Raw genomic sequence first — 14,009 nt, 5'->3', positions numbered from 1 at the left:
AACACCGAACTCTCGCCTGCCCCTTGGATAATGACTTTTGCCTCCCTGCCTGACTTCTGGTTACCGAACCCTCTCCGGATTAAAGACCACCGTTTTCTTTAAAATTTTTACAAATAAATTCAAATAGCATTCAAATATCCAAATATGCACGATTGTAAGAACCCGAACAGACGGAGGACCCAGACGTGTAACGTTTTCACACAAGCTTTATTTTACGGGAATGGGGCAGTCATGCGTGTGAACACAAACGCCAGGGAGGCGGTGATCGCTAAGCGGAAGAAGTGAGACAGAGAAGTCAGAGGCAGACGAGATTGAGGCCGAACAGAACAGATGGGGTCGATACAGGACAGGATCCATACCGGATACTGGAGCCAGAAACGGGAAAGGAGAAGACAAACGGGATCGATACCGGATGCCGAAGACTGGAGCAAGATACCGGACAGGATGAGACAGACGGGATCGATACCAGATACTGGAGCAAGATACCGGACAGGACGAGACAGGCGGGATCGATATTGGATACTGGAGCAAGATACCGGGCAGGAGGAGACAGACCAGATCAATATCGGATACTGGAGACTGGAGCAAGATACCTGACAAGAGTAGACAGACAGATCGATACCGGATAGTGGAGATGAAAGCAAGATAGCGGACAGGACGAGACAGACGGGGTCGATACCGGACACTGGAGCAAGATACCGGAGAGGACGAGACAGGCGGGATCGATATCCAATATTGGAGACTGGAGCAAGATACCAGGCAGAGTCGAAACACAAGTCTTGCAAGTGCAGAGGTTCGTTGACGGACTGACAAGGAGTGAATGAGAGCACTGAGTTTAAATAGGAGGGAAGCCAATCAGGCAACGAGCCGCAGCTGGCGCCAAACGGGCAGGGCTAAGTGAGGGCAATGGGCAACGTGACAACGATAGAAACTTATTTCCTCCTACTGAGCACATGCACACAAAAATAATATCTTTTCACAGACCTGATTAATCCACAGCAGTGCTGATAAACAGAATTGGACTCACCTCTGACCCTGAAAGACCTGCAGGGCCGACTTCCCCGACCAGACCTGGTTCACCCTATTTGTGCAATAACAAATAAAGTAAAATAAAAATGACCACCAAAATATAATTCCCTCCCAATTTTTACCAATATGTCTTCAGTCCGTATAACATTACATGTTTATTGCAAACCAACACTATTACTTCAAAAATATGTATCAATTTTCGTCCATTCACATGTTTTCATTTATTATTTTTGTATCTGGGCAATTTTTTGGGACTTGTGCTCATAATTAGAGCAAAATAATACATTAGGTCCCTACTTCTAAGTATTAAATTTGAGATTTTGTTTTGTAGTACATTTGGGGTATTTCTTTGGTATTACAGTAGTAGTAAATTATTACTGTGATAATAATTTATAGTATTTCTGTAGCAATATGTTGTATTTTTGTAAAAAACATTTTTGTATTATAGTATTCCTGTATCAGTCTTATTGTAATATTTATTTTTTTCTTTTCAAAACTAGAGCTAAATAATATATTAGGTTCCTATTTTTATTTGATATTTAGAGTTGTAGTACTTTTGTACTATTTCAGTAGTGATATTTTTGTAGTAGACACAGACAGGGATTATGGGGACCAACCTGGCAACTCAAACATTTTTTTATCTTTCGTACTGTATTCACTCTTATATATATATTGGCATGATACTTTTAAAATTTGGCGGGTCGGATAAAGCCTGACAGCCAACATTCGTGCGCTGCGGGCTGAAGTTTGCTCACCCCTGCTTTAAAGAATAGCGCTTACAATATGGTAATTTGTCGGGTGTAGACATTGTATGGCTCATTTGAGAATTTCCCAAGTCAATAAGTAATAATATGTGGCCACACTGACAGATATTTTTCTCCTATGAGTCCTCTTTAATACATTTGTTATTTGAAACTGATTAAAAGTAAAGCAAAATGTCTTACCAATAATCCAATATTGCCTTTCTCTCCTCTCGAGCCTCTTTGACCAATTTCTCCGAGTTTTCCCCGAGCGCCCTCATGACCAGAAAAGCCTCGCGGTCCCACCTCACCCTGTTGCCATTAATTAGTATGAACAACAAATCTGAGTAGTATTCACTTTTGTTACATATTTCAAAACTTTGAGTAAGGATCACCTTCTCCCCTTTAAAGCCAGGATCCCCTGCTTCACCAGGAAGGCCAACATCCCCCTAAAGAAATGTCATTAGGAAGATTTCATTACTTGAATATTGGTAAACTGCGGCAGCACGGCAGCACAGTGGTTAGCGCGCGTGCGGCACAGTTCTGAGGTCATGAGATCAAACCTCCTGTGTGGAGTTTACATGTTCTCCCCGTGCTTGCGTGGGTTTACTCCGGGCACTCCGGTTTCCTCTTACATTCCAAAAACATGCATGTCAGGTTAATTGGCCGGTCCGAATTGTCCCTAGGTGTGAGTGAGCGAGCGAATTGTCTGTCCCTGTGTGCCCTCCAACTGGCTGGCAACCGGTTCAGGGTGTCCCCCTGCCCACTGCCCCAAGATAGCTGGGATGGGCTCCAGCTCCCCCGCGACTTTACTGAGGATAAGCGTTGAAGATAATGGATTGATGGTAAACTGCGAAACATTGACTTCTTAGAAATCCATTAAGGGGTAAATTTGAAAAAACTTTCGGGAAAACTAAATACAGAAATCCTGCGCTGTATCGCGGTTTACTTTTTGTGGTTTCGCTTTTTCGCCGATATTCATTGTGCATTGTGTTCTGCGTTTATATTGGCTAACAGTCCCTTTTTTGCCTGTGTATCAATAACGTTGCGGCCTAAGTTGCACATGTGTGTCTAACAGCTTGACAAATCTACATTACGTATATTATATATTTTCCAATTTGGAGTTTAGCTTAAAGCCATCATGCCAACAAAACATTATACATCAACAAAAGCATAAAAGGCAGAGAAAGATGCTTTTATTCACCGAGAAAGTTGGACATTTTTACATGCTTAAGGAAGGTAAAAGCATTTTTACGCCACATTTTGGTTATAAATATCGTCTACATGAGATAAAATATCCATCCATCCCTTATCTGCACCGCCTATCCTCAGTAGGGTTGTGCGGGTGCTGGAGCCCATCCCAGCTATCTTTGGGCAGTAGTTGCCAGCCACTAGCAGGGTACACAGTGACAGACAACTTACCCGCTCATTTACACATAGGGACAATTTGGACCGGCCAATAAACCTGACATGGATGGATTTGGTAATCTGGGAGGAAACCGGAGTGCCCTGAGGAAACCCATGCAAGCACGGGGAGAACATGCAAACTCCACACAGTAAGGCTGGTAGTTGGTTTTGAACCCATAGCCTCAGAACTGTGCCGCAGACGCGCTAATCAATCACCCGCCGTGCCGGTGATAAAATATCACCTGAGGTAAAAGATTTCATTGTCTCCTATTTGGAAATAATAGTGTAACACAGAAGCAAGATTATTTTCAAAATCATAATTTGACGGTACAGAATGTATTTTTTAAATAAGGTTTATAAAGTAAAGTACTTGTATTTGTTAAACAAAGAATAAAGCCTATAGATAGGATTTGTTCTTTGGTTTCAATGTTTAATAAATTATTTAATAAATAAAAAAATACAGTTAAACTTTGCAGATCTTGATTATCGCAGGTCCTTTTTGGAACGCAAAACTAAGGATTTACTGTACCGTTGAAATCTCCACAATTGTAAAAAAAGAATGATGCTATCACCTCATTTCCAATGGGTCCAGATGGACCCTGTTGTCCTTTTAAGCCTCCGAGTCCTCTCTCTCCCGGTAGCCCTGAAATACTTGGTTTTCCACGAGGCCCGGGATCCCCCTAACATAAAGAAATTATTATGGAAGGATTAAACTAGAGTGGTACAAAGCGCTCATATGAAGTTATTCTGTTTTTAACATTGGAAACCTGCAAAGAAGTTCGCATAGGATGTGAGGAGGTTATTTTGACTATTATTGTGCACTGTTTGTTGTTTTGACTATTATGAACCGTTTACATCTGTGTAACTCTAGGCCAATTATGTTGCTGTTTATTGATTTTTCACATCATTTAGGGTGGATCTACTTTTTTAATCTAAGAGATTTATTAAAAAGAAAGGACTCTGGGAAGGGCCTTTTGAACAGGTTGGAATATCTCATTGGCACACAACGCTATTAGCTTGGGGAATTTGGCACAGACATCTCTGACTGCAAAATGCCAATGTCGCCACTCCTGCACACCGAAACCATTTTCAACTTCGATGTTTTCAGCTCCACTCCAAATTGCCCAGTCACATGATTTCGTAACATGTAACCATTCAAGATAGCGACTACCATGGAGTCAGATAAAGTTTACGGAGACGAGCGTATGTTTACTACTGGGCCCAAAGAAAACAAATATGAAAGCTTAAATTGTGGTGTAAGCCACAGCACAAGGCCAACCATACAGTGGCAAATAGTTTCAGATTGCAACACATATATGAGAAGTCGTCTTTTCGTTGTTGTTGCATTGCAGGTTGTGGGAGTAAAATTGCATTTGTTTGTCATCGTTCCTCAAGGATTAAAGAAAACTCTAGTAACCCAACAATGACTGCAATGATACAGAAAGGAAACTCAAGCTCGTCTGATGGATAACTTTTCCCGTTGTTCAATTTAGATGTATAAATTGAGTACTTGGCTTGATTTCTGGGTGAAAAAGTAGAAATGTCATGAATACATAGTACATATTAAATAAGGTACATCAAACCTTGCTTTTCTAATGTATTATATGAATAATGTCGGCAAAACCCCATTTCTCCTCTGAAATGTGTTCAGACTTGATTATTTCATTGTTTTTAATATTGAACACCTGCAAAGGATATTGCATATACCTCACTGTTATACCTTATATATATATATATATATATATATATATATATATATATATATATATATAAACTGTTGTTCGTTGTTTTGACTACTACAAACTGTTTATATCATTGTCACTTTCTGCCAATCATGTCTCTGTTCGTTGTTTCCACGTCCTTTAGGGTGGAAATGCTTTAGGAGATTACGTAAGTAAAAGTAAAGGGCTCAGGTGCGGCTTTTTAAGACAGGGAGGAATTTTTCATTTGAGGTTTTGGCGTCTCCCCTGTACTCCTTGCAAGTTCAAAATCAATTGATGTCTTCCCTCCTTATTTTGGGTGTCTACTAAACTTTAAACTTATCTCTTTCTATCAACATTTTACGATAAAAGGAAGGAATTGAATGGATTACACCATCTGCGCCAGAATGTACAATTTGTTTTGTTGGATTGATGATAATTGATAATAATACCTATGACAACAGTATGCATTTAGATCTTTTATGTGACCTTTTATACAAAACACAAGTATGGTAATCTTCGAAATTAACTGACCGGGTCTCCTTTCCCTCCAGGTGGTCCTTCATCTCCTGTATTGCCAGGAAGCCCCTAGTAATTAAAAAACAATCATTAAATTAATTGTTAAAGGAAAATTATTTCACTCTTTTCATGCTTTCAGCCATGGTATTTGTATTTTAGAAATGGCCTAACAGTCTTGAAAAGAAGAAATGTCTTAAACAGAAATTCTCAAATTGAAGAGTGAAGTACGCACTAATATCAAACAATTGTGAGTTAATATGTTCATATAGCACCAACCTGTTGTCCATTTTGTCCAGTAGGGCCAGGATCACCAACAGAGCCAATTAACCCCTAAAGGTAACAGAATAACTTCCAATCAAAATGTATTTGGATAGTACATTTGAAACAAAGAAATGCAAGCAAATGTGGTGTATAAAACCATTCGATACACAATAAGAAAATTCTGCCCCATTATCCTCACCCAACAACAACAGAACTCCAAATACACAAACACACACACAATAATAGGAAGAAAGAGATACATGCTGGTACATACACATAAAAATAAACTTCTCAATAGTTTAACACAAATGTTATTTTCGATGCAAATATGATAAATCTGTCACCAACCACCAAGAGCAAAAACTTAAAATCAAATTTGTGAGTGAATGGACTGTAAAAAGTCCAGCAAGGATACAGAGAAATTGTTTTTAAAAATGATAGTAAAAATGTAGTTCATTCTTTTGTTGGGAAATAATCACACTTTTTTCCAGGTATTTTTTCTCATTGAACCATGTGTATTCCTAATCCTTCAATTAGACTTTTTTTCATAGGAGCTTCCTTGTTTATTATTTTACTCCCCTCAATATTTCGTTAAGTCGGTAATAAAGGTCCGGCAACTACTAAACTAGCAACCCTGCCAGGAACAAGTAAATGTCGAACAAACATTTTAGCCCTTGATCAAATTAAAATCTATGCCGAAAAAACGACAGGGCAGGCTTGACTTTTGGTACTAGCTTTGATGGAAATAAAAAAAGGACTCCTTGACAAAACTAAAACGCATGGTTAACTTCTTCAAAGAGAATGAAATGTTAAAAACGCGAAAGGATTCATTCGGTGTACAAATAAAAATGTTTTTTATTGTTGTTGAGTATAATGTAGCTATATTCATAAAAATACATTGCAATTTTATGACGTTATTAGTGATGCTTTTTGTGTTTACAGCCATAAAATAGTTATTGAGGGTTTGAATAATTCACACAGTGCCCAACAGAAGGGATTATTTGTACTAGTTGAAACAACTGACAAAGGGCTAAAATGTAGACGTGCTCAAGGTGTACTCCTACGGTGTGATTTTTTCTTGTCCCCGTTTGATAATTCCGATTAGTAAACTATGTAAACATATTCAAGATAGTACACTGTATAATTGTATGGTTAAGTAAATGCACATGGAAAAATTAAGACAATCTATTAAATAGTATAATCCTCGTCAAAGTTCGCATTGATATTTTTAAATCAAGTAACATATTTTAGGGACTATAAGCTGCACCTTAGGGCCCGGTCACACAGCCGTTTGCGTCTGTATCGAGGCTGAATCACGGCCAGAAATTTCTGCCTGTGAAGCGGACGCTGTTGGACGCTTTGAGATCGCCGTACAGACGAGATACAGCAGTGCTATACACGCGGTCGGGAATTCACACGCGGTTGGCAGCGCGAAAAAGTTTTGCGCTGCTCAAAACTTTAGGGCCAGGTCACCCAGCCTTTCACGGGCGTATCGAGGCTGAATCACGGCCACTAATTTCTGCCCGTGAAGCAGACGCTGTTGGACGCTTTGAGATCGCCATATAGACGAGATACAGCAGTGCTTTACACGCGGTCGGAAATTCACACGCGGATGGCCACGCGAAAAAGTTTTGCGCTGCTCAAAACTTTAGACCACGTGTTAACCGCGGGCGGCACACGAGGTAATGACGCGGAAATGACGTGGAACGACGTGCTATAGCCGCGGCCGGGGCGTGGTTACACATGGGTAGGACGTGAAATTTCAGCGGGTAATCGTGGGTGGAGCACGGTCATAGCATGTTCTGCGCCTGTATCGCGGTGTTATTACGTGAAATTAGCGTGTTACGCGTGTGACGGTCAAACGCCTTTCTCCGCGTATATACAGCGCGATTTGCCGAGCACACGTCAGTTGTGCTCGAGACGTCAAGGGGTGAACATGGATCCCCGTCACCGTAGTGACCTCATCTTAATCCATTTGTATTTCTTGACATTTATTTTCATTTCATAACAAGATAATAAAATAAAAATGAAAAACTATTACAATAATAACATATTGGCTTCTTCGGTGCCATAGCTTGAAATCTTGATCTTCACGGGACTGTGTCTTGAGCGGTTATGATTTCTACAGCCCGGTGTTATGCCGAGAAATGCATCCCTGCTGAGATTTGCATCCCCTCGCTACTACAACCAATTTTACCTCGTTTTATCTCACTTTTATATCACTTTTAGGGAATGTAATGGCGAACATATAAACAAATCCACTTCGTCTTGCATTTGTTGGGAATGTAATACAATTTAAACCATTCCGTCTTTGTTTTTGTTGTGAACGTAATTGAACGGTAATGCACACCGTATATAAATCACTTTTGAGAACTGTTATGCACTCTACCGTAAAGCTTATTATGCAGAAATAAGCTTTATGGTAGAGTGCATAACAATTTCAATACGAGCGATTTGAATAGAAAAAGGCAAAATAAACATGTTACCTGCTCAAAAGTGATTTGTATACGGCGTGCATTACCGTTCGATTACATTCACAACAAATACAAAGACGGAATGGTTTAAGTTGTATTACATTCCCAACAAATGCAAGACGAAGTGTTTTGGTTATATGTTCCCCATTAAATTCCCTAAAAGTGATATAAAAGTTAGATAAAACGAGGTAAAAGTGGTTGTAGTAGCGAGGGGATGCTCGGCAGCTTTTATACCCGTGGTCCACACGAGAAAATGACGCGGAAATGACGCGATGAGGAAGCGGAACAGTCGCCGGCGTCTGTTTTGCGGGCATACCACCGATGAACAGCGGGTTGGCCAATTTTGCGCATTTTCCATCGCGGGCAACCACGGGCAAAAAAACCCCGCAAAATTTTACCCGCGATACAGACGCAAACGGCTGTGTGACCGGGCCCTAAAAAACAAAATTTGGACAGATATTTGTAAGGTCACCTTATAATTGGTGCACCATATATACACAGAATAAAGCGGATAAGACCCAAAATGCATACAGTAATTAAAGGTATGCATTACCATACTAGACTTTACGGCATATTACCGTGTTAGAGCAGTGATTTTGCAATGATTGGTCGAATCAATGAACATTAAATCAGAATTGAACTAAAGTAATGGCGGTAAATGCGCTGACACTTTACCACTAGACCACCAGTGCCCCAGATGACATATGAAAAAGCATTAAAACTCAACTCAATATCACACTATTTTCACAGACTGTGCAAGAAACACTGATTTGGCTAGTGCACTCTGATAGGTTAGACAGTCTCTTCATTTCTTCAACCAATTTTAAAGAATGGAGAAAACAGAAAGTCTTACAACAAAATACTATTATAGCTCTTTAACATATGAATTTTGAACTCACCTTGACTCCTCTTTCCCCTGCTGCTCCGATTAATCCAGGAGCACCTTGGAGGCCCTGAGGAAATACAGCAAACATCCACATTCAAATATGATTATCGTGGCAGTTTATGGTAAAATACCCACTCACTGGGATTCCTGTGGGCCCAGCTGGACCCAGAGGTCCAGGGGGCCCAAATTTTCCCCGGGGTCCCAATTTCCCAGTGGTTCCAGCATCACCTGGGAGACCTGAAGGACCCTGAAAATAAACAAAAAGAGATATACATGAAATTAGTCACAAATCACGATAGAATGGGTCAACCCGTTACGTTTGATTAACACTGTGTTGAAACTAGTTTGAATATGGCATTGTACTTAATAATGCATTTGTACACAATAAGTAAACCCACAAAATACCACAAGTTTTGGGTGCTAACATATTGCCATTTAAGTTGACTTAAATGATCAACAGAATGACCTTTATTTGAAGGATGTGACTTACTGGTAATCCCAAAATCCCTTTGGGTCCATCGTCTCCAGGTCGACCCTAATTAGGGAAAAAAATAATGTAATGTAGCGTTATAAACATGGAAATACACATGTTAATAGAATGCAAAGCAGAGGTGGGCAAGCCCAAGGGCCCAATGTCATACATGTTTTAGGAGGCTTTTCTTCTTCAACTAAAGTGAAAAAAAATATCGGCTTGTTAGCAAACTGAATCACCTGAGACTCTGAGTTGAAGAAGAGAAACCTCAAAATGTTCCACCTGAGTTGAAGAAGAGAAACCTTCACAGTCATGCAGGACATGCAGCCCTCGAGGACCAGCTCACTTCTAATGTAAAGCAACGAACCGTGGTCAAGGGGATCCAAGTGCAGCATGTACTGATGTACTCAAAAGCTTTGTGCTTTTTATTGTAACAGGATGTTATGCCTACTATACTGTTATTTCTGACTACCAAACGATTAATTTCTATGTAAAACATTTGAATTGGTTCAGGCGCAACTACCGGAATTCTGACCAAATTAGACTAAGTACACTTAATTTCTACACTTAAAAATGGGTAGTGTATTCGGGGAGATAAGTGAGATAAGTATGGCCTCGGCCCCTACACATTCGAAATAGACTTTTGGCTTTAGTTTGGGACCTTGATGAAAACACGTTGTTTAAACTCCAAGAAGAGCCAAAGCCTGAACCAGACTAAGTACAGGCTTTCCTGTTCGAAATATTATCGAAAACAGGTCAGGAAAGGGTTATTATGAATCCCTTTCTCCCGGAATCACCCAAGAGCTGTATATTGATGCACACCCATCACTTAAAGTAACAAGCTCCGTAAATGTCATTTATTATTACTCATTTTAAACAAAATATCTGGCTGCTATGTAACATATTTCTCATTGTGGTAAAACAAAAATAAGAAAAATACTATTAGATTAATAGTGCTACTTCTACTACTACTAAAAATCTGACCTGAGGTCCTTGTGGTCCCTTTTCCCCAGGGGAACCTGGCACACCCTAAAAAGAAAAAGAAAAACAAAGGCAATATTAAGTCGTGAATTCTTTCATGATTCTTCACAAGCTGCTAAAATTCTTCTTTATTTTGTATATAAAATCATGGCCATAAATCAGTCTCTTTAATTTACCTCATCTGTTTTTTGTGATCCACGTTTTTTGCTTAGTGATTTAATTCTCTTGAAAAGTATCACTCGTGAAAAGAGTCTGCATATTTTGGGGGGATTCTTCAGGACTTCTTTGCAACATTACAATATTAAATACAGCTACAAAATGAAACACCGAGTAGTGAAGCTTTTGGCTGAAACTGTTAAACATATGTCTCATTGGTTCATGAGGCTTCACTTTGTTACAAGTGACAAGAAAGGCAATGAACAGGGAAAATCGTGATTTGTGGGAAATCAGGAAGAGACTGTAATTGAACCAGGAGGTGAGCGATCAAATAATATAAGGAGAAGGAGCCTACAAAGACACCCGAGCGCAGGAACGTGACAGAGACAGTATTTAGTTGTGGCAGTCAAATTGTCGTACGCACTACCGGGCTGCTACACTCTGCATCAAAAAAAAGGAACATCTGCTGGCCGTAGTCGTAAGACCGGGTGGACGAAAAGGTCCCAAGTTGGTCTGTGTTTTTTTTTTCTCTTAAATTTATTTAACTGACCAAAATTGTAAATTGTTGGAGGTTAAATGATTACCAAATTTCTGGAAAAGAGACTTCAAAAATACAAAGCAACAAAAAAGGACTAAGAAAATATATACTTACCGGAGGTCCTGGCTTCCCCGCAACTCCAGGAAAACCTCGCTCACCCATTTCACCCTGGTGCCGAAAGAAAAATAGACTATTCAAAAACATTCGTTGACTGTGATTAAATCAATGCTAACATTGAAAACAATATGGGCTGACTGTGAATATAATCAATACCGTCCTACTAGTGTTATAACCAATTAATTTTTTTTTTGAAGAATGCAAAAGAAAACATATTGTTACCCTTTCTCCAATGGCTCCTGGAAAACCACGCATGCCAACAGTGCCGGTGATACCCTTGTGGTCAAAAAAGACTTATTCAGACAGTAGTTATGAACAGTATGCACTTTAAAGTGTTACAACGGAACAGATTATTTTTTCTCTGTAATAAGTAGTGTAACACGTGATTACATTTAACTCTCCTCCTATGGTCACCCCATCCAATTTTGTACCTGCCAAGAGCAGATAAATCCTAAGCACGATGGTCACAAATTTAATAAAGTGAAAGTCAAGCATCACACCCGATCAAGAAAATCAATTGCAATCCATCCCTCATAGTCGCCAGCCCGAGCCCTAATCGGAAAGCTCAGTCGGCACGGTAGAAAGCTTCCTGTCAGCTGGTTGTGTCAACCTTTCTCCAATACTCTTCCTAGCGAGAAGAAATCTGCCAGAACGGTCAAAATTTATGCCGAATTACAAAGGCTTTTTATTTAAAAGACAAAAATACTCTCACTGCTCGCATTCTTGACGATGCAGTCCCGTTGCCTGGGCCCCTCCCTCTTCCCATGGTTTTAAAACATTAAGCCTAAGTGATGGATAACAGTGGAACGGTGTGGCAGGTAAGTCAGTTGTTGTTTGCAGATGACACAGCGCTTGAGGCTGATTCTGAGGAACCGATTACCCGCTGAAATTTCCCGTCCTACCCATGTGTAACCACGCCCTGGCCGCGGCCAGAGCACGTCGTTCCGCGTCATTTCCGCGTCATTACCTCGTGTTGACCACGTGTGAGGCACGCGGTTTAACACGTGCTCAAACTTTTGAGCAGCTCAAAAGTTTTGCGCGCGGCCAACCACGTGTGAATTTCCGACCGCGAGTAAAGCACTGCTGTATCTCGTCTATATGGCGGTCTCAAAACGTCCAACAGCGCCCAACAGCATCTGCTTCACGGCCAGAAATTTCTGGCCGTGGTTCAGCCTCGATACGCTCGTGAAAGGCTGTGTACCCGCGCTCTGAAGAATTGAGCAACGCAAATCTTTTTCGCGCTGCCACCCGCGCGCGAATTTCCGACCTCGTGTTAAGCACTGCTGTATCTCGTCTGAATGGCGATCTCAATGCGTCCAATAGCGTCCGCCTCAAAGGCAGAAATTTCTGGCCGTGATTCAGCCGCAAATGTCTGTGTGACCGGCCCCTTAGGCATGGGCAGGGCACCCGTATGATGCGGCAGGAGTAAACTGTCGGGCCCTGCGGTTGAAAAGAAGATTGTGTTTTGTCACCCTGACCCAAGTGACATGGCCACTTTCTTGTGTCTCGTTTCATCTGGAGGGACAAAAGCATGACCAACTTGGGTGCCGTGGTGCTTAACTTGTTTGGGTGTTTGGGCATTTGGGTTGGCCATTGTCCCAAAATTTTTGTGTGTGGTTTTTGCTACTTTTTTCCTTTTTTTCCTTTTTTAATTTGTTTTTGTATGTGTTTGTCTTGCTGTCGGTCACCCCTCTCGAGGGATATGACCAGGGTAGGTAGGTAGGTAGGTAGGTAGGTAGGTAGGTAGGTAGGTAGGTAGGTAGGTAGGTAGGTAGGTAGGTAGGTAGGTAGGTAGGTAGGTAGGTAGGTAGGTAGGTAGGTAGGTAGGTAGGTAGGTAGGTAGGTAGATAGATAGATAGATAGATAGATAGATAGATAGATAGATAGATAGATAAATAGATGGATGGATGGATGGATGGATAAATAAGCCTAAGTGGCAGTCCAAAGAACACTTCTCAAGTTTGTGAGTCTCCTTAACCAGCCTGGCAGCAGGCAACATACCCTTCCGTTCACAAATGTTAACTAGATTTTGTAACTCTAATGCTGTAACAACATGGTATGTTACGCCACTATTTATTAAAAGCATGTCATGATTTGCAGTGTCTTCTGATGGCAGAATACATCTTTTTTTGTTCATGAAGTCACATACAACCCTCAATCCGTCAGCAACTTTAAAGTATGGTGGGCGTGTTTATACCCACAAAATACAACTGAAAGCAGTCATGGTGGTGCCGTCTCAAGCTCAGAGTACAAGAATGTTGAATTTCTCCTCATGGAATTATTCTCCCTACAGTATATACTCGCATGTAGGCCAAATTTACAACTATAAAATCAAATGCTAAAATCAGGGGTCTGTTTATATACGCATATATAGTGTGTTACCAGTAGTGAATAGTAGGTAGAAATCACCTTGCCCATAGACACCCATCAGAAAATTTAAGAATCTTATATTAAGTTGATAAAATTTAAACTGAAGATGCCCAATGAGCAGTTTCGTGTGTGGATGAATCACTTACATAAGTGCCAACTGGGCCCTGTGGCCCCTCAGCGCCGGGCTTGCCTGTGAAACCCTAACACAGTACACACATCTATTACACACTCCAATAATTGCAATACTCTTGTTGCATGGATGTGGACTAACCTTTTCACCTGGTGCTCCTGTCAAACCCTGAGGTCCCTGTGATCCTTGAGCGCCCTTAAAAATGAAAAAATATTATAACACAACATTA

General features: G+C 40.6%; 1 protein-coding gene across 1 annotated transcript in view; it reads right to left on the bottom strand.

Annotated features, from left to right (window-relative positions):
• LOC148351068 (uncharacterized) overlaps window positions 1-14,009 on the bottom strand; it is a 136,416-nt gene that overhangs the window by 23,688 nt on the left and 98,719 nt on the right. Inside the window, exons 33-46 of the mRNA XM_088320028.1 lie at window positions 13,922-13,975; window positions 13,797-13,850; window positions 11,503-11,556; window positions 11,278-11,331; window positions 10,473-10,517; window positions 9,507-9,551; window positions 9,156-9,263; window positions 9,030-9,083; window positions 5,672-5,725; window positions 5,411-5,464; window positions 3,749-3,856; window positions 2,165-2,218; window positions 1,974-2,081; window positions 1,028-1,081 (exon numbers count right to left, since the gene is read on the bottom strand). Coding sequence (XP_088176154.1) covers window positions 1,028-1,081; window positions 1,974-2,081; window positions 2,165-2,218; window positions 3,749-3,856; window positions 5,411-5,464; window positions 5,672-5,725; window positions 9,030-9,083; window positions 9,156-9,263; window positions 9,507-9,551; window positions 10,473-10,517; window positions 11,278-11,331; window positions 11,503-11,556; window positions 13,797-13,850; window positions 13,922-13,975 — 900 coding nt within the window. The remainder of the gene's footprint in view (window positions 1-1,027; window positions 1,082-1,973; window positions 2,082-2,164; window positions 2,219-3,748; window positions 3,857-5,410; window positions 5,465-5,671; window positions 5,726-9,029; window positions 9,084-9,155; window positions 9,264-9,506; window positions 9,552-10,472; window positions 10,518-11,277; window positions 11,332-11,502; window positions 11,557-13,796; window positions 13,851-13,921; window positions 13,976-14,009) is intronic.

The sequence above is a fragment of the Urocampus carinirostris genome, chromosome 16 (genome assembly GCF_059441175.1).
Source record: "Urocampus carinirostris isolate Australia breed hairy pipefish chromosome 16, RoL_Ucar_1.0, whole genome shotgun sequence".
Classification (NCBI taxonomy): Eukaryota; Metazoa; Chordata; class Actinopteri; order Syngnathiformes; family Syngnathidae; genus Urocampus; species Urocampus carinirostris.
This window is presented reverse-complemented; position numbering and strand designations above follow the sequence as displayed.